Here is a 26,461-nt window from a genome sequence, read left to right as displayed (position 1 = left end):
ACAACTTTACTATATTCTCGGAATCACAATTAATAGATGTTTTGCGTGTTCTGGGTTGGGAAGGTGTTTTATTTGTATCGTTTGTTCGGCTGTGAGAGGTGCGTTGGAGAGGCAGGCGTGCGCTGAGGTAATTAGCTAACGTTAGTTGGAAGTGGCCGATCTGCTGTAAGAGACGGACAGCGTCGACTTCATTGTCTCACAACAAGCTAACTTGCTAGCTGGACACAACTCATCTCACATTTCTTTTGTCCCCTTTCCCCCCTCAACAGGTAGAAGGGGGTTTAAAGGGAGGAGGGATCGGACGGACACTTTATTTGAGGGGAACTGAAAAAAATGCACCTGGTTTATCTTTGGGGGAAGTTTCCGTGTTTTCAAAAGTTTTACGATTTTGTTTGTATCGTACTATTTAGAAACGCGAGCAGGTTTTATTATCTAATGTCCACATTGAAGCCACAAAGAGAACTTGAAAAGCACCTGCTTCGTTTACAGCGTTGTAGAGCCACGAATGTGGGAAAAGCTAATTTATCATTTATCCTGCAGTGTTTTTATTCCATTTTAAAGCGTATCTGTATTTTGTCAATAAAAATGAACTAAAACAAGTGTCGGTAAAATATTTGGTGTTCAAAAAGTTCTTTAAAAACACCCCTTTAAACTCGAAAGTCTAACAAAGAATGCTTTAAAGATGGTATCGTCGTTGTCTCGCTGCCTCTCGAGTCTTTAACCTAAGATGGCAGCTTTTAATGTGTGTCGGTCCCCTCAATGAGCAGATATGAAGCCGGTATGGTGGAGCATATGTGAGACTGCTTTGTAGTCGCTTTAGGCTTTTTATCTCGCTTGCCTTTTCTTGTGGTCGTCGGGGTTTGTTCACTAGTTGCATCAAATCGAAAAGTCAAGTGCCGGTTCCTCTTTTGTCCTCAGAGAAAGTTTGAATCCAACTTGTTGTTGTTCCAGTACACATTCGTATCTAGTGTAAAGTCGCTTACAGTGCATAACTTCACCCATATCGAAATACTGTATTTGATCTGAGAGAAAACATTATTTGTATGAGTTACATAAGCTTCAGAGTTGCAGTTCATGTTCAGAGAATTACTTATCGATTTAGTCTGTTCAACTTTTTTTTTTTTTACTAACGAGATTTTCGATAGCAACTTGTTTGTTCTCATAACCAATTTTGGCACTTTAAACTAACAATAAAGGGGAATACTTAAACCTTGTTGATATATCAGCTAAATTTAAGTAGTTCAGATTAGTTTGTATGCTTTAGTTAATGAGAGAAAATAATTTCAATAATATATATATAAAAATATATATATAAATATTGTACTTAACCTAGTTTTGTGACTTAATGCAAGCATGGCGCAGGATGTCTGTTTTTCATCCTTTGCTAAATGTACTTTTAAGTGCATTGTATAAGATATACATACAAGATCCAGTCAGCTGTGTTTACCCGTGCATTTGAATCAGTATTAGTGTTGTTTTGATAGTGAAATGCTTTACATCAGCCTTTAGACACCTACACACTGCAGCTTTAAACCTATTTTTAATGTCCCTGAAGCCGTATCTTTAGTATGTACCTGAATTAAACGCTATATTGCAAAACAGTGAGCGTAGATGTAATATTTTTAATTCATGCGAACAATCCTGGAACTAAACTTGCCAGGGCTGGCTGTGACACATTTAGAGGACTGCGGTAGATGTGGGTCAGGCACCCCCTGCATTGACACATGTGCACACAAACACTGGTATTGGACAGGGCTTTCAAAGCTGGTATTTCAGATATCTGACAACATGCTTTCAATCTACGCCAGGAACAGCACCGCTGTGTGCAGGCCCTTTCCCTCCAACCCCTCCTCTCTTGCTGTGGGTTAGCAGGAGGGCTGCAGTGGCCTGTTGTGCTGCAAAACAAGCAGGCTTTTTTCCCTTCCTCGCTGACCATCCCCCTCTTCCCTGCCACATAGAAGATGGAGGAACAGTTTCAGATGAATAGCTTGGAATGGATGAGTCTTCTAATATTCTAATGAGAGGTGCTGGCTTTTAGTGGATGCAGATTTAGATATTTTATTTTTTTGTCCAAATGTAGAGGCCTCCTGCACATGATTCTCTCTCCTCTGTGAAGACCTTATTTTTTCATAAAGTTTCTATAAACTCCGCAAACAAAGTGGTGCAAAAAAAAAAGCGTCTGTACCATGATCTTAGCCTCTCTGTTAGTGCGTTTAATCAAGCCTTTCAAAATATCCATCAAAGCTTTCATAATCACATCCGTTGTTAATATTTGTATGTGTCATTTCCCCATTTTTTTGTCAAACAAAGCAGCCTTTTTCCACTCATACAACAACTTAAAACTTGCTTATTTCTGTCATAATTTCTTAAAGCATGCTCTGAATACGTAGGCTTTTAAGTAGGGGATTTAATATAGTAATTCCCATTTCTATGTCCCGTGTGGCTACAGGCAGTCATCAGAGCCTCAGGATATACAACCTTAAAATCATCAGCCCTGAGGGAATGTCAAAATCAGTGGTACACTCTACCGTTGACATGTCCTGAGATCAAGATTTTCCATTTCTTCATCATGTGGCGGGCTATTGCATTACAGTATTTCAGTCTGTCTTCAATCTCAAATTAGTTAAAACATGCACTACTATTCAGAAGCTTGTTTGGTAACATTTTCTCAATGTTTTTGAAAGAAGTCTCGCTCACCAAGTCTGCATTTATTTGACCAAACGTATTGGACAAAACGGTAATCTTGTTAATTGTTACAAAAGTTTTGTATTTAAAATTTATATTTATTCCTGTGATGGCAAAGCGAAATTTTCATCAGCAGTGTCACATGATCCTTCAGAAATTGTTCTAATTTGGTGTGCAAGAAACATTTCTTCTAATCATTGTTGGAAACTGTTGTGCTGCTTGATATTTTTGTGTAAACTGTAGGGGTGTAACGATATATTATATCGATGTATTGCGATTTATGATGTGAACAATGAATCACGATAGTCGCGTTAGTTTTATCCAAGACTCCGTTTACTGTATAAGGTATAGTTCAAACTTTTTGACGTTTTTCACATAATCACCATCATGTCGTTTCAAATTCAAACCTACACATTTTATTCATCTTCCAGACGCAAACGACGATATTTTCAGGAAACCTGAGATTTCTGACCCTCCATTTAAAGTTCATTCCCTTAGCTTAAAAGACCCTAAAAAAGGGTTATAAACGTATTGTAAACATGGCCGATCGTCTTCTGTATTCAACTTAGGGGAAAAGTGTAGCACCCGCACCTCTCACAGTTCAAAATGCTTATGCTACATCTGACGAGCGTAACTGGTGTGCAATGTCGTCAGACGTAGCGTAAGCATTTTGAACTGCGAGAGGCACTTTTCCCCTAAGTTGAATATGGAAGACGATCAGCCGGAAGCTAGATCATTTACTTTATAAGGTTTTAAATCTGGATATTTTTCTTACACAAACACATTGATTCGCTTCATGGTTGACGTAATAATCAATGCACAGTATGTTTGTACTGTTTACTAAAAATTGCTGCAAATACCTGTATAGTTAAGCTGTTGTCTATCCGCTTAAGCCATTCAAATGTATTGACAGCCCTGGTTTGTTTAGAACTATTGAGAGCTCCACGATTCACGTGACCGACCGACCGATCACCGCCGGGAGATGAAAGCAAGTCACAACTCCGTATTTCAACATCTCTGGCTGTAACTGTTATGCCACATTAAGTGCCAAAACGCTATTTATTGTTTGAATTTCGTATTAAAACTTTAAAAAAATTAACTTTTGATATGAAACTTTTTTTCATATCAAAAGCAGGTATGGCAATTTGTCGTGAGATTTACTTGGGCAGAGTGAGTGCATGAGACAGAGCCTGAAAGCATGTGTCTAATGCCAAATGCATGAGAGTGGGCAACCCTGACTTGTGGTCGAATGGAACGCACCTTGTGTGTGTATGTATGTGAGAGAGACGCGTGAGTGACGGAGGGAGAGCAGGGAAAGGAAATGCAGCTGAACGAATAGTCAGCGTGTTTTAAATGGCCGTTAAACTCTGGGAAAGTTTTCAGTGATCAGTAATCGAATTCATTCAAACAGTCCAAAACAGTGCTAATGTAAAGAAGGCCAGGCTGATCACATCAGACATATCAGAGAGAATAGACTCACATTGTGTTTTTAGTGAATTGTTCATTCCAGTGTGCTTTGCTTTAAAACAAGCTCTGCCGTATTCTGCGTCTTCTAAAGAGCGCAATATGGATGTACAGGAGCCGTACAGTAAGTGTGTGAGTGTCTGATGCAACAAACCATGTGCGCGCTCTCACTGATTCACGCTGAATTAATGTACAGACACAGTACATTCGCGTTGTTTCCACACACACACACACACACACACTCAGGAAGGATTATGTTTGCTTTGTCATATGTACGTTGTTGTGATTAGTAATCGTAGGTTTAATCAGTCAAAGCATTTCTATCTTTTTATCTTTTTTTTCTATCTATCTAGCTCAAGCTTCACATTAGGGATTTCCCATCCGCTTGTTAAGTCGTGACGTAAGGAACGCCGTTTCTGGGTCCAAGCCTCAACTCGTTTCACTTGAGAATGCCATCGATGGTCGTTTGAGCGCTATTTATTTATTTTAAACGTCAAACATTTAAAAAAGTGAAACATTTTAAATGCTTACAGTCTTCACAACGTCGCAGACATTACTATTTAAACGATTTATAAAAGATGAATCACTGATAAAGGTTAATATTATAAATATTTTTTTGTTAGTATTACACCACATTGTGTGTATATTGTGGTATATGAGAGTGTTTTTTTATTTTATTTTATTTTTATTTTTTATTGAACAGATATAAGAACAAATAGTCACAATTCAAAAAAGAATTTAACAACAATAACAAAAAATTATGAATATTAGACAGGTTGTAAAAAGTAACAAAACAAAAAAAACACAAAACAGATATTGAGCCAGGGGTGACATACAATTTAAAATAAATTAGGATTTATTTTACTTTTTTTTCATTTATAAGAAGGCATAAATATTATATTTTGTACATAGCATAGAGGACTTCAAAGCTTTGACATTGCTGGAAGAAGAGATGGTATCTAAATAACATTTCAGATCTTTACAAAAAATAGTAAAAAAAGGTTTAACAGACAAAAATTTGCACTTGTGTATAAAAAACTTGGCTAGAAAAATAAATAGATTAATCAAAAAATAATAGTCTTTAAGATTCATGTCAGAGTTATAAAATCCAAACAGGACATCCTTAAACTCCAAAGAAAAATTGTCTAAGAGAGAAACATGTACAAACAAACAATTTCTTCCAAAAAGTAGCTACATGAATACAATCCCAAAAGAGGTGAGGGACAGACTCATCTTCCACTCCACAAAAGGAGCAAAGGGGATCCATCTCAGGAAACATTTTTTTGATATAAAGATTGACAGGATAAAATCGATGTAACAACTTAAAGGATACCTCTTTAACCTTATTAGTGATATATGAGAGAATGTTTGGACCCGGAAGCTCTGCTGCGTGACGTCACTGAAAACGATTACTTCTCTGAGACGTATGTGTGGCGTTTCTGCTCGAGGGTGCCCTCTGGCTTCCAGTATGAGTTCAACTTTTGGGTAGAAAATGAGAAAAATAATACTTCTAAATAAATGTATGACAATCCATATGTTTTTTTTTTTTTTCAATATACAGGAGTTTTAATCCCCATAGTAGATACATAAGTGGCTCATTTCATATTAAAAACATAGACTTTAAGAAATTTATATCACAGATAAAAAGCACCTTAGACCTTTCTACTGATTTTTAGTCATAGGCTGTCTGCATATTAACATTTATTAAACCATTTTTTTTGTAAAGTTTTCTGCAATATATTATTATTATTATTACATTATGTTATTGTAAAAGTAATATTTTTATTTAGCAATAATAATAATCATAATTATCAGTCATATTAATATATAAACACAATGTGTATATACACTTTTCATTTGTAAAAAAATTAATAAATAAAATAATCGCATTTTAAATCGCAATTTTAACCAGAATAATCGCAATAAGATATTTTCACCAAATCGTGCAGCCCTAGTGTGTGTATAAATGTATTATATAATATAATTATATGGACTCCATATATTTTGTCATTTGAGTCTCCATTGATCCTTTAAGCTTTCAGAAAATACAGTTTTTTTTTATTTTTATAAACTTTTGTGAAGATTCAGCACTGGCCCAATCGGGACAGTGACCGTTTCATCGACTCTCCCGAGCGTCTTTCACAAGCTCTAAAAGGTAGCGTTAATTTAAACGAGACCATGCGTTGGCCATTAATGCACAGACTGACATTGGGTGAAAATGGAGTGTTAAAACAAATGTGCCTCTTTAAATATATAAATAGCCTACAGGTATCAATTTTTAACACGTGGCATTGATGCATGGTATCGTTAAGACATTAGATCGATTATATAGATCTATATCGATGTATTGTTACACCCCTAATACATACATGGATGCATGCATACATGCACACACACATACTGGAATTTCCTACTTCGATACGATACCTTGAGAAATATCAATTTTCAATAACATGGGGAAAATTGCTGTATATACCGCCATACAGATAATTTGTTCTAATTTTATCATTTTGTTGCAGTAGCTTACACACTGAACAGGGAGCCTTTATTTGAATTGTGAACTAAATTTACAGTGATTTTAGCGATGGACTTTTCTCTTTGTATTTTGATTAACATGACAGACATCAGCAGGTTTATTAGGCTGCTGTCACTTTAAGAGCTTATGCGCGGATCCAATATGCTGTTATACCACATGCATTTTCTATTTACATTCCAAAACTGACTATTTACCTGAATACTTGGCAAGTACCTGAAGACGGGCATTTTTACAATTTTGCATGTATTTGACCGTTTAATATGCAATAAGCTACGAAAAAGTCAGTTTGGTACTCACATGCTGTTTGAGGCAGGTTTAAATGAACGTCACTTGGGCTGAAACCGTGCGCTGAATTTCAGGCCCACCCCAACACTATGGGCTAGGTGCACAAGATGGGACCTGTGCGCTTCGGCAATGCAAGTGTGTGCATTTTTACTTCCGCTCATACGGTTGCAGTCTTAGCAACGTTTGCATTAACTGTGAGAAACTTGGCTATAAATATATAAATAATGCTTTTTTCTAAATTAAAGAGAGATTGTGGTCTATCAGAGAAGAAAAGATCTAATGTTTGCTGCTGTCAACCGAAGTATCAGTCCTCATTGTTATCAATAAACATATGACGTGAAGTGTATGGTTTAGTAACATTATTGCTATCTAGTATTTAATGTGTAATTTAACTATATGTTTTGGATATAATGTTTATACTTCCCCTGTGCGTTTCTATTAATTACTGCAATAATTTTTGTGCGAGTGAGACGAGTAAAAAGTATCTGTTGCGTAAATGATCTGTCTGGTGTCTAAAAGCAGCACAATATCTTTTACTATGAGTAAAATATACCCACAACTCTTATTTTTGTTGGGTAAATTGTGTAGTGACAATATTGATGGAGCAAGTTGTTGTTCAAATGAGAAAATCGCATTTGTGTTCTCACAGGGCAAACGTGTGAATGTTTAGGGCTGCGTATCGGCAATAATCTGGCGATACGATACTTATCGCGATACGATATATTGTGATGCATTGCGATACTGTAAGCAAGGCGATATATTGGGATATTTCTTATTTTAGTTATAAGATACAATTTTAGGAAAGCTGTCATAAAGAACACACCACCATATGCAAACCTTAGCAAACTTTTTAGTTTTTATTTATTGAACCAGAACACAGTGGGAATTGCTTTTGCGTTAAGTCCCTGTAACATTCAATATGATTGAGCCACTTTTTGTGCTGTACACTGAAAAAAATGCTCTTATTACTAAGTATTTTTGTCTTGTTTCTAGTCTAAATATCAAAAAATTCTTAAATCAAGATGCATTTACTAGATAAGTAAAATGACATGATATTTTTTATTTTCTTCAAAATAAAAGCAAAATTATGAAAACAAGCAAAATTATCTGGGTAAGAAAAATAATCTTGTAATAAGCAAATACTCACTTCATTTAGATTTTCCCCCCAGAAAACAAGAACAAATATCTTATGTCATTTTACTTATCTAGTAATGCATCTTGATTTAAGAATTTTTAGATATTTGGACTGGAAACAAGAAAAAGAGCATTTTTTGCAGTGAATGAGTAAAGGGGGGAAAATAAAGTGCTTGCAGGATTCTTTAGTTAAATTAAACGTATAAAATATAAGCTGTTATAAACATACCATAGGCTATAAGCCTTCGTTCTCTACGACACTGAGAGGGCGTATAGCTTTGCAAATGAAGTACTGACTGAGTGAGTTATTTTGGTTGCACGCGTTGAGCTTGGTGGTAATTTTGATGTGTGAACTTGCTTGAACGGGATTCTCTCTTTTAACATTAGCCATTTACTGCTGCTCTGTTATCCGTAACCTTACATCAGAATAGTGCCTCGTTATGTGCGCTCTCAAATTTGTTGTGGTGTATTTGAACATTGCACATTTTACACACTGCTAATATTTTATGTCTGTAATGTGTAGTGGCGACCGAAATGACGCCACACTTTGGCTTTGTACACCAAAGCGGGAGTTGGAACTATACCCTCATTAGCAGCGAACTATATTAACGTTAACATTAGTGACGTTATCACAGTTATGCTAGTACTTCCTGTAACTGTAAGTGCAGAGATAAGAAGACTGCGATCTAGCGGTCGGTATATAAACGGAACAAAATGACAACTCCCATGAATCTGAATGATTTTATTTATTTTAAATGATCTATTTTGCGTTTGAGAATCAATACAGTATCACCAAACAAAATATTGCGATACTCACATGTATCGATATTTTCTTACACCCCTATGAATGTTCATGGGATATTTTATGCAAACGGTTCTCTAATCATGGTTATTCTTGTAGTTATAAGCTTTCATTTGAGTAGTCTGTGGTCAGGTTAAATAAAACATTAAAAACGTAAGAGTATTTAAACATGTCTGCAGGAAATTTACGGACAAGTTTTATCCTCTCATGCCATTACAAATGCAACGCACTTCAAAAGGCCCAAAGAATGCAGATTAATGTGTTTACATGCTGGGAAAAATCAGGCGAAGGGGCAAAAATCTAGAGTCGACCGGTTTATCTATGGCTATCGATGATACACGATACTATCGTCTATCAGCACACCCTAATGTGTATGCACCAGGAGTCCAAGTCGATTTTCTCTTCGTTGACTGAACTACTTGAGTGAATGAGACGAGTGAGAGGAAAGCGCCCAACACGTGGTTACATAGTAAATGCCACTCTCGGCAGTGTTTATTTATTTTCTTGGATCCTGCTTTAATGGCTCACAGCACAGAAGTTTGTAATGTCTCGAGTATTTAAAGCTGCAGTCCGTAACTTTTTTGGGTTAAAAATTAACCAAAATAAATTTGAGCAAGTACATAACCAGCCAGTGTTCAATACTACCTGCTTACCTTAGCTCGATTTACAATGGTAAGCTTGTAATAATGTTTTCTTTTTCCAGTGGGACTGGTGGATTTCTGCACGAAATTCAAGCATATCTTTGCATCGTTACGTCACATCTGTACACATAAAGGTGTCCCGGCTAGTAGGCTATTTTGCGCTAGAGCTAATTCAGAGCCAGAGCTAGTCCCAGTTCATAGTTGGTTCGACTGAGGAGCTTTCTAAGAACCGGTTTGCTTTTCCACGGGCTGAGAGCCACAACCGAGCCATGTCTTACGTCACTGTATACGTCTCATCTCTCTCAGCAACGCTAGCGAGGCAGCGGCAATGTTGCCAAGTATGTGGTTTTGCTGTGGGCTGTTTTTTCATGTCCGCGGGATGAAGCGACCCCAATTATGTGATATTTAGCCCCGGGAATGTGAATTTTTAGTGCCAAAAAACACATATTTTACCCCCAAATGTGATTTTTACTGGGGAATCCCCCCCTGGAACACGATTGGGCTTGTTTTGAGTAGCAATTGGGCGGGTTTGTTGTGAAAACCTGGCCACCCTGGGCAGCGGGAAACACACACACACACCAGGCTTGTTCGAGATGCATCGTCACTGCGCAGACCGATCCACGTATGATATAAAAAAAAACGCATGAGTGAATCAAAAGCATAAGGAGTCATGTGCTCTCGCTGGACTCGTTATCATACGGCGATCGGTCTCTGCACAGCACCGCTGCGAACAAGCCTTCCATCAACAATGCAAACGTTGCGTTACTATTCATTCACATGGCTTTACGATCCTACATCGGCATCAAAACACAACGCAAACACAGCGAATCCAACGCATTCATGTAGTTCGCCGTAATTTGTATAGACGGAGATTACAAATGAACAGCAGCTGTTAGCTCCATTAGCTGCTATTTAAAAAATGGTGGATCTAAAGTTTGTGTTGTTTTTGTTGACCCTGCCCCCAGCGCCTGACGTAATCGGTTCTTACTTCTAGCCCTGTTCTAGCCCAGCAATGTTTTGGTGCTACTTAAGAACCACTTTTCCTGGGTATAACAGCACTTTATATAATTAAACGTATCAATTTGATGGCAGATCCAGAAAGGTTCAAACGACAATCACCAGTAACAACTGGAGATTCACCCGTTGTAAAATGCAAAAGACTTCGGACTTTCGGGGTGCGTCTCAATCAGCTCCCTAGTTCAGTAGTCAGGGCACTGATCAGGACAAGTCAATGGGCTGATTCCCTGATCAGTGCCCTGACTACTGAGCTAGGGAGCTGATTGAGACGCACCCTCGGAGTGGCTACAGAAAAAAAGAGACTTCAACCGGGCCCATGCGAAAACGAGGATAAAATGGCTTTTGAAATGTGGCGTTAACTGTGTTTTAAAGGGGTTCAAAACGGACGGAGAGACCACTGCTGGACAAGACATTTCAATGGTTCAATTATGTAACAGAAGCACACTTGTTCGCTTAATTCATACAGTTACAGAGTTTTCTTTGTTGTGCCTTTCTCACTTTGCTAAGTGCATTTTGGTAAATATCAATTATTTTGTGCTAGCTATGAGAGGGAGCAATTCACCTCTACTCCACATTCATTTGTTGGTATATGACAGTTAGAAATTAGACTGCACAAAAATGGAGACTAAACTACAGGTAGCCCTAATACACATTAAATGTAGTCACGCTATGCTGATGTTACATTACAATAATGTATAATTTGCACGGTTTGACGTGATATGATAAGCGATCGTTAGATTTAATCATCGTGATTTACTGAAATACTTTTTTCCCCTTAGTTGGTCAGAACAAAAGTGGATGTCAGCTACTTACTTGCTCAGATGACATTTTCCCGTGAAAATGTATGATGTTGGTCATACTTTCAAAAAGTATAATCTGTGATTCTGAATGACAGTATCCACACCGGCGCGGTGACTGACAGCCGCACAATATCCTCAAAACATTGGTTTTCTCCGCGCTGTGCCGAGGCACAATTCACGTAAAGTTGATAATTCCGCAAATAACTGCAATTGCAGATTTCGAACAGAGATGGCGACAAAGAGGAAAAACTACGGACTGCAGCTTAAACATTAGAAAGTGCATAGTCCACTCCATGACAATACTGTTAAAGCTGCTTGCTTTACAGCATCTACATCCATTAATGTATTATCAACTATCATAAAGTGCTAAACATGCCTTCACTGGAGGGCTGAATTGCAGAGCTTGTGCAAACATATCCAGATCGCTACGATCAGATGCTTTCTTTCTGCTGTTTTCTCACCGCCATTTTTGTTGTGTTTTTGTTATTGAGAGGAAAGCGATAAAACTGCTATTTAGTTGGGTTGGGAATCGCCAGAGGCCCCACAGTTAAATTGCGATATGCTGAGTATTGCAATAACGTATTAAAACGGCCATTATGAATGGCCATGCGCATTTTACTTTCACTTTAGAATTAGCGCCAATTTGGGGACGGCAATTGCTTGATTGGTGGGCTTGTTGTTATTCTTAAAGGGATAGTTCACCCAAAAATGGAAATTAGCCCATGATTTACTCACCCTCAAGTCATCCTAGGTGTATATGACATTCTTCTTTCAGACGTATAAAATTGGAGTTATATTAAAGTCCTGGCTAATCCAAGCTTTATAATATCAGTAATTGTTGCTCTGTTTTTAAAGTCAATAAAAAAATGCATCTGTCCGTCAAATAACGTGCTCCACATGGCTCTGGGGGGTTAATAACAGCCTTCTCAAGCGAATCGATGTGTTGGTGTAAGAAAAATATCCATATTTAAAACTTTATAAAGAAAAGTTCCTGCCGATCGCCTTCCGTGGAAAAGGGTTGAAAGTGCCTCTGCAGTTCAAAATGCGTACACTACGTCTGACGAGTCACTTTTCCATGGACTCCAAACACATCGATTCGCTTCAGAAGGCCTTTATTAACCCCCCAGAGCCATGTGGAGCACGTTATTTCACGGACAGATGCATTTTTTTTATGGACTTTAAAAAACAGAGCAACAATTACTGCTATTATAAAGCTTGGATTAGCCAGGACTTTAATATAACTCAGATTTTATTTGTCTGATAGAAGAATGTCATGTACTAGGGATGCAACGAATGTTCGGCAACCGAAATTATTTGGCAAAAATTGCACTTTCTGTGTTAAGTGAAAAGACAGAATAAATTTAACCGATCAATGACGTTTTTGATGACGCGATCAAATATAGCAAACAGCGCGTGTGAGAGAGAAGGGCACACGCTTCTAAATGCAGCAAACATGTCGGAAGTGTGGAAGCATTAAAGTGTCCGAGATGGAGGCAAAAATGGCCGTTTGCAGACACTGTCCAAGCACCCTCAAATGCAAGCAAGAGCACCTGAGTTGATAATGTAATATATTGGCAAATGCTCCAGTGTATATTTGTGTCTGTAGAACGTCAAATGTATCCATTTTCTGCAGTGGTGATAGGCTCGCAAAACCTCTCATGAACAAGCAAACAAAGTGTAGACATGAATCGACGCAAGTAAGATATTTATTGTGCGTTGTTAGCAGCTTGATTGAACTTTGTACTTTGTGAGATCATGATGAACTGACATAGCGACAGCATTTAGTGATCGTGAATGGAGTGGTGTTGGCTCTTTTGAGTCTATAATCTATATAATCCATTGAATAAAACTATTGAAATCGAAAAACCACATTCGGTATTCGGCTTCGGCCTTTGGCCAAGTGTTTTATTTTTATTCGGCTTCGGTCAAGAAATATTTCGGTGCATCCCTATCATATACACCTAGGATGACTTGAGGGTGAGGAAATTATGGGCTAATTTTCATTTTTGGGTGAACTATCCCTTTAATGAGAAACACAACAACAAAACGGTACAATGACAAACTCCCTTACTTAAATAGTAAAAACACACTTCATGAATGTATCAAACATACTCAAGTCTGGGCACAGAAGACAACAGGAGCGTTAAGAACAAATACACAAATACTAAAAGCCACTTCAGGAGGTGGTCTGGGCCGCATTACAGTGAAAGCTAAAGTCTAAATGTATCTAGTTGTTGAAACATTTTACTCCCAGTCCTCCAACAATGCTAAAAAATAAATGTGTGAGCGTTATGGGCTAGCCTATATGACGTTATAGCCAGATATGACAGCGCTACTGAAGCATGCATTGCCGCAGACGAGCAGCTGCGTATCTCCTCATACCCATATTGGCTGTTTTCGCTCTTTCGCCAATGAACAGTTCAAAACATAGCCACAGCACTGTAACTGCGTCTCTGAGCAACACACGTGGTGTTTCCTTACTGAATGAATCAGCTTTTTGAACGAATCTTTTGAATCAATGATTCGTTGTCTAAGATTATGAAAAAGATCAAATGATTAGTTCCTGAAATAACAAATAAACATGGACAGAGCGGTCCACGTTCAGAAATATGCAAGAATGCGCTTCCTGCACACAGCACAGTGTGTGATGTGCTGTTTGTGACATACAGTCTGAAGAAATTATTATTACCTGCGTTATAAGAGCAGAGCATGGTCAAATTTAGCAAAATACGAGCTGAAATTCAGTTCCTGAAAATATCGATACTTGCCGTTAGGGCTGGAACGATTTGACCTAAAATCGAAATTGTACATTTTACCTCGATTACGATTAATGAACGATTATTTTGCATTTATTTATTTTTTTTGTTTCCCTTTTTCCCCCTCATAGTTCACTGATAAGGTTTGTACTGTAAATATGATCAACTATTAAAGGTGGGATCGCTTTAAAGCGGCTGACTTTCTGCAGTTATTGTCTATGGGTCATAACATTTCTTACAGATTTCTGTTTGTTGTATGTCAGATAAATTAGAACAGTAGGCCTACATTACATTTATTTGAATGCATTGAGAGAGTGATTGTGTGAGAGAATTAGTCATACCGTCTCTTAATTATGAAGCTGTGGTTTGTAGTTACTTCAAAGGTAGACAAATCTATGCTGTAACAGTTGAGTTTCTAAGCTACTTTAGTGATGAATAACAGATGTATTGTCAACAGCGTTGACAGAGTTTCTGCGCTCGTGCGATCTTTACGTGATGTGTGAGCTACTGTCTAAGATTGTCACAATATATCAAGCCTATAAACGCATTTAATTGACAAACTTCATGAGGACGCGTGAAAGTGATCTGGCTTAGAGGCTGTGTGCGCGATACACAGACAAAGAACAGCGATAAACTGACCTGTATAACCTGTGTAAAACATGCAATTACCATAGTAATTCTGGGCATCCAGATTGTAAACAAAGATAACTGCTCCTGAGTATTTCCATGTGCCTGCGATCTGCACTTGATGTGACTGACAGGGTGGAGTCACGACTAAAACCGAAATAACCAACATCGGTTAGAGGTTCTGAATTTCGGTTTCGGTTACTTTTCGATTAATCGTCCAGCCCTACTTCCCGTCCTTGTATCAATACATTGTATTACAATATATTGCGATATTTTGATACTGTACCCCCCCCACTTGATATTTAGCTGTTGGGTTTAAACCGAACTCAAAGCCACTGAAAAGAATCTTGGATGTAAACAAATCAATATCGTTAATGTTTTTGAAAATCGATACAGTAATGCTAAACGTATCACAATAGTCACGCATATCAATATTTTCTTACAGCCCTACTTCCTTGCGGAATAAAAGTACTAATTTAAAATATCACCATCAGGAAATAGATCTGCAAGGCTCCAGACTGCGATCAAATGTTCACATTTTGCGACCTTTTTTCCTGCCGGTGCAACTAAATTTTGTTAGAGGTCGCGCTGGTTCCACCACCACATTGAAAAGCATCAAATGGCAAACGAAAGCACTTCGTGTCATGAAACCTTCTTGTTTTCTCCTGGTCATTCACACCTCAGTCGCAAAAACTGTCTAAAAATGGGCGGTGGAAAAGTGGGAGTATAGAGGAGCGAAGATGGGAGACAATCAATAAAACACAGACCTACATGCACTCTCATTATACAGACACAAAAATATTAAAATATGACCACCGAGAGAGAGGAAAAAAAGAGTTGAGGGCACCTTGATGCATTTTAAAAATCTAACCCTGTATAGCATCAAACTGCCAAAACGAGGTTAGAAACACGGTAGAACATTTAAATGTCAAACAATAATTTCAGTACATTTAAGAGCACTGCGTCAGTTTAACACAGAAAGAATAAAGGCAGTTACTTTTTGCCCATTCTTTTTTGTGTATCAGAATAATCCATTGTCACCGCATTCATGATCAGATATACGGCTGTATTCGTGTCCTTATTTGCATATCTCCAATTTGAAGACGACGTGATTAAACATGAACCAGCATCGTGTATTCGTACATATTTAGACCACTGGAGTATGTGAAATGTCCATAAAATTGAAACGCACTCGCTCCCGTCTGTATATGATCTATATGAACCACGCGTTTTGTTAAACTCATTGTGGCATTCTGCGCTGAAACAGTTCTCATGCGTGCTACATGTTGTTTGAATTTGCTTGAACACACTTCTACCGCACATTCGCTGACGTTGCTCTGACTTTGCTTTTAAACCCGGAAGAATGAGATTACACAGAAAAAGGCAAAAATCACTAATTTCCACTTACTAGTACGAGAACCCAGAAGTGCTTTTAGTGTTTTCAGCAATGTGCAGCAATCTTAAAAAAAATAAAATAAATACATTTTAAAAAATGTTTTTGGGTTTACTTGTGGGCCGGTCTTGGACACTATTACTACCCAGTGCTGGAAGATCCAGTGAGCAAGCATTTCAATTCACCACAGAATTAAAAAACGCTGCGAAATCTAATGAGAAGCATTCAAATTAGCAAAGAATTCTGTTAAAAACCACATAAAGCTATCAGATCAAACAGCGCTGAAGTGGAAACCAGGAGAAACATTGTGCCATGATTGAAGTTACAGAAGGCTTTTCAGTTCATAAATCATCAACATTCACCATTGATTAATGTAGTTAGACTAACTGGTGCCATGGTATTATGGCAGAAATAGTCGAATGTTTTTACATTATTCTTTACTGGATTCATGCAAACTTTTGAGAGTAAAATGAAAGCAATTTTCAAGGACATTTTAAAGTGCTACACCCTTCAAAGATCTAAATATCCAAACCAGTGCCACCTAGGGCTGTGCAATTAATCGAATTTCGATTTCGATTTTGCCTCCCCAACGATCACCAAAATAGTACAATCGAGAAAAAACGATTATTTTGCCTTGCGTTCTGAATGAAACGCGCACGCGCACATCCGCCCCTCCCGAACCCACAAATCTCTCTCAGGTCGTGAATCTCGTGTGCATATCATCCGCTGGAATTTAAAAACTCGGCACGAGTAAAGATGGCAGAAGGAGGGCAGTTACAGCAGCGTTTGGTGAGCAAAAAAGGCAAAACCAACTCCGTTGTCTGGGAACAGTTTGGCTTCGAGGAATCAGACGACGAGCAGAAACATGCTAAGATTTGCTACATGGTAGTGGCTGCAACGCAAGGGAACACCACGAATTTGTTTAACCACTTGAAAATTAAACAGAGTGACCTATGACAATCTAATAAAGAAACAAAAACTGAGGAGAGCAGGGGAGCCGTGTAAACGTCCTTTTTTTCCTTCATATTTTTCAAATAATTCTCTCTTTGTAAACTGTTCAATGCATGCGAGATTGCGAGTGCTGCCATATTTTCGAATATGACCAGTCGTTTTCACCGTCATCACCCGGGTTTAGTGCTTTAGGGTTTAGGTTTAGAATGAGAAGCCGCGCGCGCTGTGAGAAAATGTGTCTCTGTGCGTTCATCCGAGAGCGCGCACACGTCTCTCAGCGCGCAAATATTGAGTTCTCTTTCAAGTCTTGCTCTTAAACGGACAAACTCACACAAAACGTATGTCAACATGTCCATCTTGATGGGTATCTTTGCAGACATAGTCTGTATATGCCTTAAGTGAACTTTATACAGTCGATAAAGAAGACGCGAGGTCTTAAAGGGGCAGTAGCCTTTACTGCTGTCTGTTTAATGTCAAACAACAAAAGACAAGGACATCACTCACCGCTCTTGATTGAATAGCTTTTGTAAGTTTAATAGGATTAATCTTTAATTTATGCACTCAAATATGCAATGTTATTTTACATTTGATACATTTCTGTACCTGAAAACTAATGTTAGACGTACATGAAAAGCATAGCCGAACCATATTGTTGATCTTATTTATTTGTGGTTATCATTTTTACGTGAATACTTTTATACTTTGATTCGAATATACGTTATATTATTTATTTTAATAGTTCAAAAAGTACAACAAATGTTACAATTTCAATTGAATTGTTGAAAGGTGTATTTTTAATAAATACAACACATTCCCAAAGTCATGTGAAATAATCGTGTTACATAATCGTGATTTCAATATTGACCAAAATAATCGTGATTATGATTTTTTCCATAATCGAGCAGCCCTAGTGCCACCATCTGTAGAACTTGGTGGCAGTAGTGCTACTGCTCTTAACTGTTAGTCTGGAGCCCTGATCTGGTTAGGCTTCCTCCATGCTATGCAGTGTCATGGTTGTGATGAATTTGTCTTTTAATTTGCCTTTAGCTGTCTTCTGCTAGAGAAACAGTGGAGTTTCATGGCTTCTTGCCCCTGCTGCAGGTTCTCAGCTGGTACTCAAACAAGTGCCGGAGGCAGACTGGGTGACAGCAGGTCTGGAAGTGAAGGTCAAAGTTCTCTTCCTCTTTCTTTTTCTCCAAATCCGCTTTTTCTGTGATTGTGTGTGACTTTTAGCTCACTCAAGCTTTTGTTTTTATCTGTGTGACTGAAATGTTGTCGTCTAACTGTTCCTTCTAATAGGAACTGCTTCATATTTGGACTGTAATGAGTGTTGCATTACATCATATCACACTCTGAGTGCATAGCTCTCAGCACGCATCAGTGTTTTTTTTTTTTTTTTTAAACCCCAAATGGGTGAGCCAGCACGAGAAAGTGTGAAGAAAAAAAATCTCATCCGTTTCATTACAGCAGCATTGTGTAAAAGAACCAGTTTACGCAAACGGAGCCGCTCTACGGCCCTAACCCCCGCTCGCTCTCCAGCTACCCACCCGTCACATCCTGTGTCACCCTCACACTGTCTTTGTGCTCCGTTACGTGCCACAGATACACCCCCTCCAAACCCCCGCCCATGCATATATTGTGGAGGAGCACACATATAAATTATGCCCAGCTGCAGTTACAGCTTTTAGTGGGGGTTGTTGAAGAGGGGAATGAATTAAAAGGAATGCTGCTGGAGAGCATTTGTGCAAGGAGCTTGTTTTGAGTGCAGCCCTTCCTTTTTGTTGTGATGCACACCTTGTATGTTAAACTTAAACTCAAGAGACACACCACAGGTGGCCATAGACCTGCCTTCTCTTAACAAGGTTTTAAAGCTCCCTGTGAAATGGGAAAATTGGGGAGGTAGGATTGGTTAATCAGTGACTGGCTTGCTGAGTGCATTAAAGAGACTGTCGGTGTTAATGACTGCAATCACACGCACTTGGTGGGCCATTCCTCCCCCACTTTTTTCCTTTAGTCTTTTTCTCTGCTAGTATCACTGTGCATTGCTCTTTTGGCAAGGCCACGTTGGTTGGTTTGGTTTCAGGAAGAAAACAATGCGGGTTGGTGCTCTGACACAGATGGCTGAAAACCGGCTCAGACTGCTTTTATGTTTATCACTAGTGTCAAAAGATGGATGTTGAACGATTAATGAAAGATAGCATGAACTTGTTCACCCATATAAACCTGAGCTTATTGTGAGCATATTGATGTTTTGTTGGCACCTGCTGCTCTAGAATTTTGCTACTTTTTTCCGTTTTAATTAACTAGATCTCGAATGTATTCTATTTTAAGACTCAAGTGAGCTTCAATGTAACGTTAATGCAAGATGAAAGGTATGTCAGTGTGACCCATGTTCATTAAATATGTATTCATAGTATAAGGCTTTATCAAACATTGGTGGGGTTTTTTTTTATCGATGAATACCACATGCACCTCTGTATTTTGTGAGGAACAGCAAAAACCTCAGTGAGCTACTCATTTAGCCAAGATGTCAAATAATCCGTTATCAGTGGGACTGATTTTGAGGAAGATAGGAGTTGCACAAATCACTTCCATTCACATAGCCAGCAAGAGATGTTACCTATTTTGTTTCTCAGTGAGACCTTTCTCATGCCGTTATGGTCCTCATAAGTACGTTTGTATTAGAGCCAGTTCTTGAAGTGGAAAAAATAGTGCCATACTCACCAGAGGGGGCGGGGCTTTGTTGGGGGCATGGTTATGGGGGGATTGTTTAGACCAGGGGTGTCCAACCCTGGTCCTGGAGAGCTACCACCCTGCAGATTTTAGCTTCGACCTCAATCAAACACACCTGAACCAGCGTGTCCAGGGTGCTAGATAATTACAGACAGGTGTGCTGGAGTAGGGTTGTGCCTGAAATCTGCAGGACGGTAGCTGTCCAGGAGCAGGTTTGGACACCCCTGGTTTAGACAATAATTCAAGAAAGTCCAAATTTTAAAGCTCTTTCTAACTTGTACTCAGCCTTAAAACTAACATATAGTTCTTGTAATTGTTTAACTATAGCATTTGTTACAATAAGGGTTTATTTACAAAGCAAGACCATTGACGGCACCTCATTACCATGCAGGCCAATGTTAACTTGTTTCTCTTTTTTCTAATCAAATAGCAACACCGTTAGAAACTATAGCTACAACATGCCACAGGTGTAATTTACATCTTAACTGAAAAATCTATTCCCTTAACGGATTATCTATTATAAATTCTACAACTAGTCAAAATGTACCACAATAAATACAATAGAACGTGATAAATTCTACTAAATGTGGCCATCAGGAGTTTAAAAAGCTTGCAGGGCTTTTTATTTATTTTATTTTAGTGGTCGTTTTAGCTCATGTTCGGCTTTCTCCGGAGTTTTTTACTACATTCTCAATTGAATTCAAATGGGACGCACATTTTATCATCAGCGTCACATGGGAACGGCTTGTGCAAATCTTTGATTATACTCGACGCGTCCGCACGAGGGTGCGCGCGGCAAAAATTACGTCATTGCGGAGTGGGCGGTCGTGCGTGTCGAGAGCGCGAGACCCTATTTCGCATGCCGTTATGCAAAGCGGATGGGACGCGCGCGCGCAGTGATGATTTTAAACGGACAACTTATCAAAATTACATGTCATTTATTAGAGGTGTAGACAATGTTAATTTCTGCAGTCTATTTGAAATATTTGAATGAATGACTCGCTCATAAATACTTCACTTGATTCATTACTGGATGAATCAGCATTTCTGAACGAATCTCTTGAATTAATGATTCAATAACAAATATATTTTAAGTCACTACCCAATGATGTAATGAATACAATCATTATTTGAAGCACCAAGTTACTTTCAAAAGATGATTTGCTCTCTTTTGATCGCTTCCATATACATCAGTATAGACATCATTGATCAACTTTAATCTTTTATTCAGTACTTCTGTAATTAATTGAATATTTGTAACATGAAAATAACGATAGTGTGTGGTTGAAAAGACTGAAGTTTGTTTCATACCTAGCCTAACGGTGCGTACACACTGGAAAGCAGAGCGAGCGTTTTCAGTTCATTCCTATGGAAGTTGAGCTTCTCGCTTGCGTGTTGACATAAAGCTCAACTGTCATATGAATGAACTGAAAACGCTCTGCGCTGCAGCACCAATGCAGATCTAAATGTTCTGATGTGATTTCGTCAGGTTTAATAGACATGGCAGAATCATTGTCATTTAGGAAGGAGGTCATCTGGCTGTTTGAATCGATCACTTTGATTAATCGTGCAGCTCTAGATGTATGCCTTCAAAAAGTTTGATTTCAGTCTAAGTAAATGCTTAAGTCAACCTGAAATCGTACCAGTTCAGTTTTATTGAAAGAACATATTGTGACCGTGTAGCTAGGCTTTGTATGCATGTTAATTGACTTACAGTGTGCCTCTTTGCTATATGCTTGTTCAGAGGCAGAGGTAGGCATCCTTTAAATATATTTGATTTTTATTTATTTTGTATCATGTATACTTGAATACAGGTGAGCACTAGCTTGACTAAGCAAAAAGCTGCTGTACTTTGATTATAACTGCTTATGTAAACTGGCTCATTGTCATAGAAATAGACTGAGAAGTATAAAGTGACCGGCAGATCACATGATCAGCTCTGTGTCTCTTGAGAATACTCCAGTTTTGCTATGCCAGCATGAGTTATTCTCAATGAGGGGTTGGGATTTGTGGCAATAACTGGCCCGTGAGTGGACCTTTATTCAGATTTATTATGCAGCACAGTAGTCTCACCCTAAACCACACACTTCACATGCTCTAGGTTTTTTCCCTATATAACGTGAGCTATGAATCACTGGTAATGTTAAAGGTGCATGTTGTAATTTTGCCAGAGTATTTGTTACTTGCCCAGTACATTCTTTCCTCTATACATTGAGTTATGATGTATGATTTTAAAATGGATTAGGACTCTTGAATGTTGTTATTCCTCATTATTTGCAGTCTTAGTGTGGCCGGGCAAGGTGCAAAGAAATCACAAAAGCCTCGCTTCTTGTAAAGAGATCAAAACTATTTGATTTTATAGATGTTCTGGTATCGCTTTCAGTTGTTTCAAATGTACAAATTTTCCTTTTCCTAGGCCTCTTTTTGCGCTTCAGAGGTAGAAAATGATTTAAGTAACTTTTAATTGCTCTATTTACTAAAAAAAAAAATAATAATCCAGCACTAAAATCCACATTCTTAACCTTTTTTGGCCTCCACTAGTAAAACCTTGGCCGTGAGGCTTTTATCTTAAAGGATACAAATATTGTAGGCAGCTTAAATATGTTTGTTTTGGCTTGGCAAGGTCATTTTAGCGACGTTATGTTTGTTCGTAGTTGTGAATGGCTGCATCTTCACTTCTTGTTCTGCCCTCCGGTCAGGGGAAAGCCTGACCACCCACTCACTGCAGTTACGTTATGAGTAACGTGTGTGTGTGTGTGTCACGGTGTTCTTGCCCTGTGGCTTGTGCTCCTCCTGAGGGGTGTGGCACTCCAGAAGGAGCCACTCTGGCACTCTGCCACATCTGTCACTCTCCAAAGAGAATTGGGTGAACGGTCAGCCTGCTGGCTTAGACGCCAAATCTGATCATAGGGATTCAAATTTGCGGATTTCAGCATGGCTCTGTAGGATGTCCCACCATCCCCCGCCAGTGCAGCAAGAGTAGCGAAGTACTGTGGTAAATAGGGACTGATTTATGGCTGTGGTGTTGAGACTCCTCTTCCTGCTCTTAACTAGAGCTGTGAAGAGATTAAAGCTGTGGTGCTGTCACCCACAGGAATCTCTCATCCTTCAGATCACTCCTATTACGATTAGCTGTGGTTGTAATGGACAGCTTGCCACCATCTTCAGGGCTACAGGACAAAAAAAGTCAATGAAGTTTAGTTATGTCTGCCCCAAAAGGATGCCATCCTTATCAGTTGAGTGAAGGGTTGTTGTTGCCATTCTGCTGGTTTTGGTGAAGTTGTGTAAGATTGTATCTTATTTTCTGTGTGGTTTGTAGCAGAGTGACTGTATACTGTGATTATTGCCTTACAGGAAGTCTTGACACCTCCTGCCACGTTACACAATGACTAGCTCATTACGAATGTGAAGTTGCCTAGTTTTACTTTTTCTTCTTTGTCACCCTAGTTTATGACCTGAAAGGTTTTTTTGTCTGTCATTTGTTGCTGTAGTGAGGTATAACAATGAGCTATGAAGTTTCATGTCCAGAACTCTTGCTGCACCATTTAAAAAAAAAAAAGGATGATTAAACTGCAACAAGCTGAAGCTTGTTTTAGTATGACTCTTTGATCCGTAGATTAGGCTGGTCAGTGTAGATTTTCACCAGGATAATTTTAACAGCCATGTGGAGAGGCCTAGAGAAAGAGGGAAATTGGGGGTTGGGGCTGAAGGAGGAGCCAAATGGGAGGAGCTCGGGATGGAAAATTTTTCTTGTGGGGTAGTTAAAGTTGAGGCAATGCATTCCTTGCCACCCCCCACATGCGCATATTCAGTCACTTACTTGTATACACACATGGAGGTAGTTGTGGTTGAGTAGACCATCTCAGCAGGCCGCATCTTCCCCCACCCTTGCCTGGTTTATCTCACATCTACATAATTCCCCCACTCATCTGATTACCTTGCGATTGGGACGAGCTGGTTAAGTACATGTGCACATGAATTTACACCTCGTGCATACTCCAAAATATTTCAGAAACGCTCACAACTGCAGGCGGCAACAGGGCTGGCTTTAAGTCTTGGCTTCAGCAGGTGGGCCGTCTGCCTGTGTTCCTACATCTGCCTGCCTGGTCTGGCAGCTGCTGTTGTTTAACTACCACTGCTTCTGCTGCTGCCTCACTCTAAACTCCTTTGTTCTTTCCCCACCATCAACAAATTGTAAAGAATGAATGAATTTAGGCTTGGTGCCTGTGTGTGTGTTGGCCCTTTTGTTTGGAAGCAGAAGGAACAGAGGGTGGGGGTTGGGATCAAAGGTTGGCAAAGAGTCAGTTACAACTGATTTAACTGCACAAAAAAACCTTAGTCTCACCACCCTTCAACTGCTCTCATATCTCTCACCAGCTGTGACTCACTGCCTGAAAATTTAATAAAGCACGGTTAAAGTGAACAAAATGGACGAGGCCTGCTCACCTAGAGCTATTTGTGTTAATACTCCCTCTCTCTCTCTTCCTCTCCAGGTCCTGTAACCTGACATTGCCTGACGCTGCGTTCTCTGAGAGAATTAAGGAAATATGGAGTGACATGCTGCAGATTAGTTAGCGGATTAGCGGCTTTGAGGACATCCACCTCTCTGTGAGCACACATTCCCTGTCCTGCTTCTGAAGCTCGGCTGCACAGCAGGAGCACTGCTGCCATGGCTGACCCAGGCATGATGAACCTCTTCGGAGAAGATGGGAATCTGTTCTCTGATGAGTTGGAGGGCCTGGGGGACTGTGGCTACCCCCAAGGTCAGGCAAATCCCATGAGTCAACAGATGCCCCATGAGCACCAAGGCTATGGGCAGCTCCCCTCTTCTCTTCACCTCTCCTCACCTGCTGTCCCTGGACAGGCCAAGCTTGGCCACCATTTTGACCACTTTAATCAATATGAGCAGCCCAAAATTCATCCAATGGACCAGCAGGGGGGTCGGATGATGGGGAATGGACCGGTAAATGGCATGTCCTCCCCTCATTCCCGCTATCATGGTGCTCCGCCTGGTGCGGGAGGGACCGCAGCGCATCACGTCTACCCGGGTACACAAGGAGATGGGCGGAGCCAATCATTCCCTGATGGTGGAAATGTGTGGGGTGCTCAAGCGATGCAGGTGCCCGAACAAGCTAGACCCTCTTTCCAGCAGCAACCTCCACAAGCCTCCACTCATCAGCATGGCCCTGCTGGACCACAAGGACACACCCACCAAATGGGCCCTTTTATCGGCCGCAGTGACTATGCCTTGCAGGGTCACAACCAGACCCAAACACCTCCCAGAATGAACCACTTTCCACAAGGCCTCCCTCAGGAAGCCAATCATTTCATGGGTCACGTGGGGATAACTCAGAATCCCGGCATGTCGGGGCCCCCCATGCGTCACCCAGCACAGCCTCCTCAGCAACATCAGCAACCCAATCAGCAGTTTCTCCACAGACCCGGCCAGGGTCCGGTTCATCCGGAATCTGTTGCCAGCCATAACCCCCAGTTCCCACAAAGCCCTTCAAGACCGCAGCAGCAGCAACAGGTCATGAGTGGAAGACCCCACCAAAACATGGGATTTAACATGCACAACCAGCAAGTCCCATCCAACACCGTAAACAGCTCAGGGCAGTACCCTCCCTATCCTTCATACGGCAACCTTAATCAGGGATTAGCCAACACTTCAGGAATGAGTCCCAACTTGAGTCTTACCACCAGCAGCAACAGCAACCCTAATGCTCCTGTGACCCAGGTGCAACGCTACCCTGCCCCAACGGGGCCCCAGCGCTACCCCCCAGCTGGGGCTCAACAGGGACCAATGCACCAGCAGCCCATTCATGTGAACCAAATCAACACCCAGCCTATGCATCAAGCTCAGAACCAGTCTACAGCCCAGCAGAAGCTGCAGCAACAGCATCTAACGACTCCACCTCAGGGATCATACGCCTCCCCTCCTTCCATGTCGCCCATGAGGAACCTGGCTACCCCTGCAGGCACCCCACCTCCCCAGCAGGGTCGGCCACCCAGTGCCGGTTTGGGAGCCGATGTTGGCAGCTACCCTGGTGTGCCACATCAATCTCAAGGCCCAATGGCTCATGCCCAGAGAGGAGCTGGCCCAATGAATGCAGCGCAGCCGCATCCCCATCAACAGCTACCTTCACATCCCTCGCACCCACATCCTCCACCAACACAGATGTATGCTGCTTTGTCACCCAATCACAGGGCCACGAACGCTCAAGGAAGACCTCCAGCAGGACTTGCTGCAAACCACACAGAGCCGCTGGGCCCGCAGGACCAGAGGCTGCTTGCTCAAGCGCAGCGCCAGCAGCTGCAGACGCCCCCATTGCCTTTCCAGCAGCAACAGCTGCAGCAGGTGCACACCCCTCCCTCTATTCCTCCGTCACAGACACACCTGGGTGCACACCACCAGAACTCCCCTCCATCTCAGCAGGCATGGGCACCTCCTCACCAGTCGCCTCCACCCATGCAGAAAGTGCCTCACATGCAGGTGAGTTGTGCAAATGAAGCATGCATTCCGTTGCCATTAAAAGTCTTTTGGAAAATCCATGTTGTGCAAATGGGTGGCAGAAGGCCCGTTTTAGGGTTTCTTTTGCCGGCTATGGTGCCGCCTGTGCCCCACAAGTGTGGAAAT

General features: G+C 40.3%; 1 protein-coding gene across 2 annotated transcripts in view; it reads left to right on the top strand.

Annotated features, from left to right (window-relative positions):
* chd7 (chromodomain helicase DNA binding protein 7) overlaps positions 1 to 26,461 on the top strand; it is a 65,745-nt gene that overhangs the window by 1,107 nt on the left and 38,177 nt on the right. The window contains exons 2-3 of one of the 2 annotated variants that reach the window (XM_079819883.1): positions 18,193 to 18,257; positions 24,318 to 26,317. In XM_079819883.1, the coding sequence (XP_079676009.1) occupies positions 24,494 to 26,317 (1,824 nt within the window). In that variant the 5' untranslated portion in view covers positions 18,193 to 18,257; positions 24,318 to 24,493. The remainder of the gene's footprint in view (positions 1 to 18,192; positions 18,258 to 24,317; positions 26,318 to 26,461) is intronic. The other variant, XM_079819882.1, reaches the window with a different exon arrangement.

The sequence above is a fragment of the Gobio gobio genome (assembly GCF_949357685.1).
Source record: "Gobio gobio genome assembly, chromosome: 6".
Classification (NCBI taxonomy): Eukaryota; Metazoa; Chordata; class Actinopteri; order Cypriniformes; family Gobionidae; genus Gobio; species Gobio gobio.
This window is presented reverse-complemented; position numbering and strand designations above follow the sequence as displayed.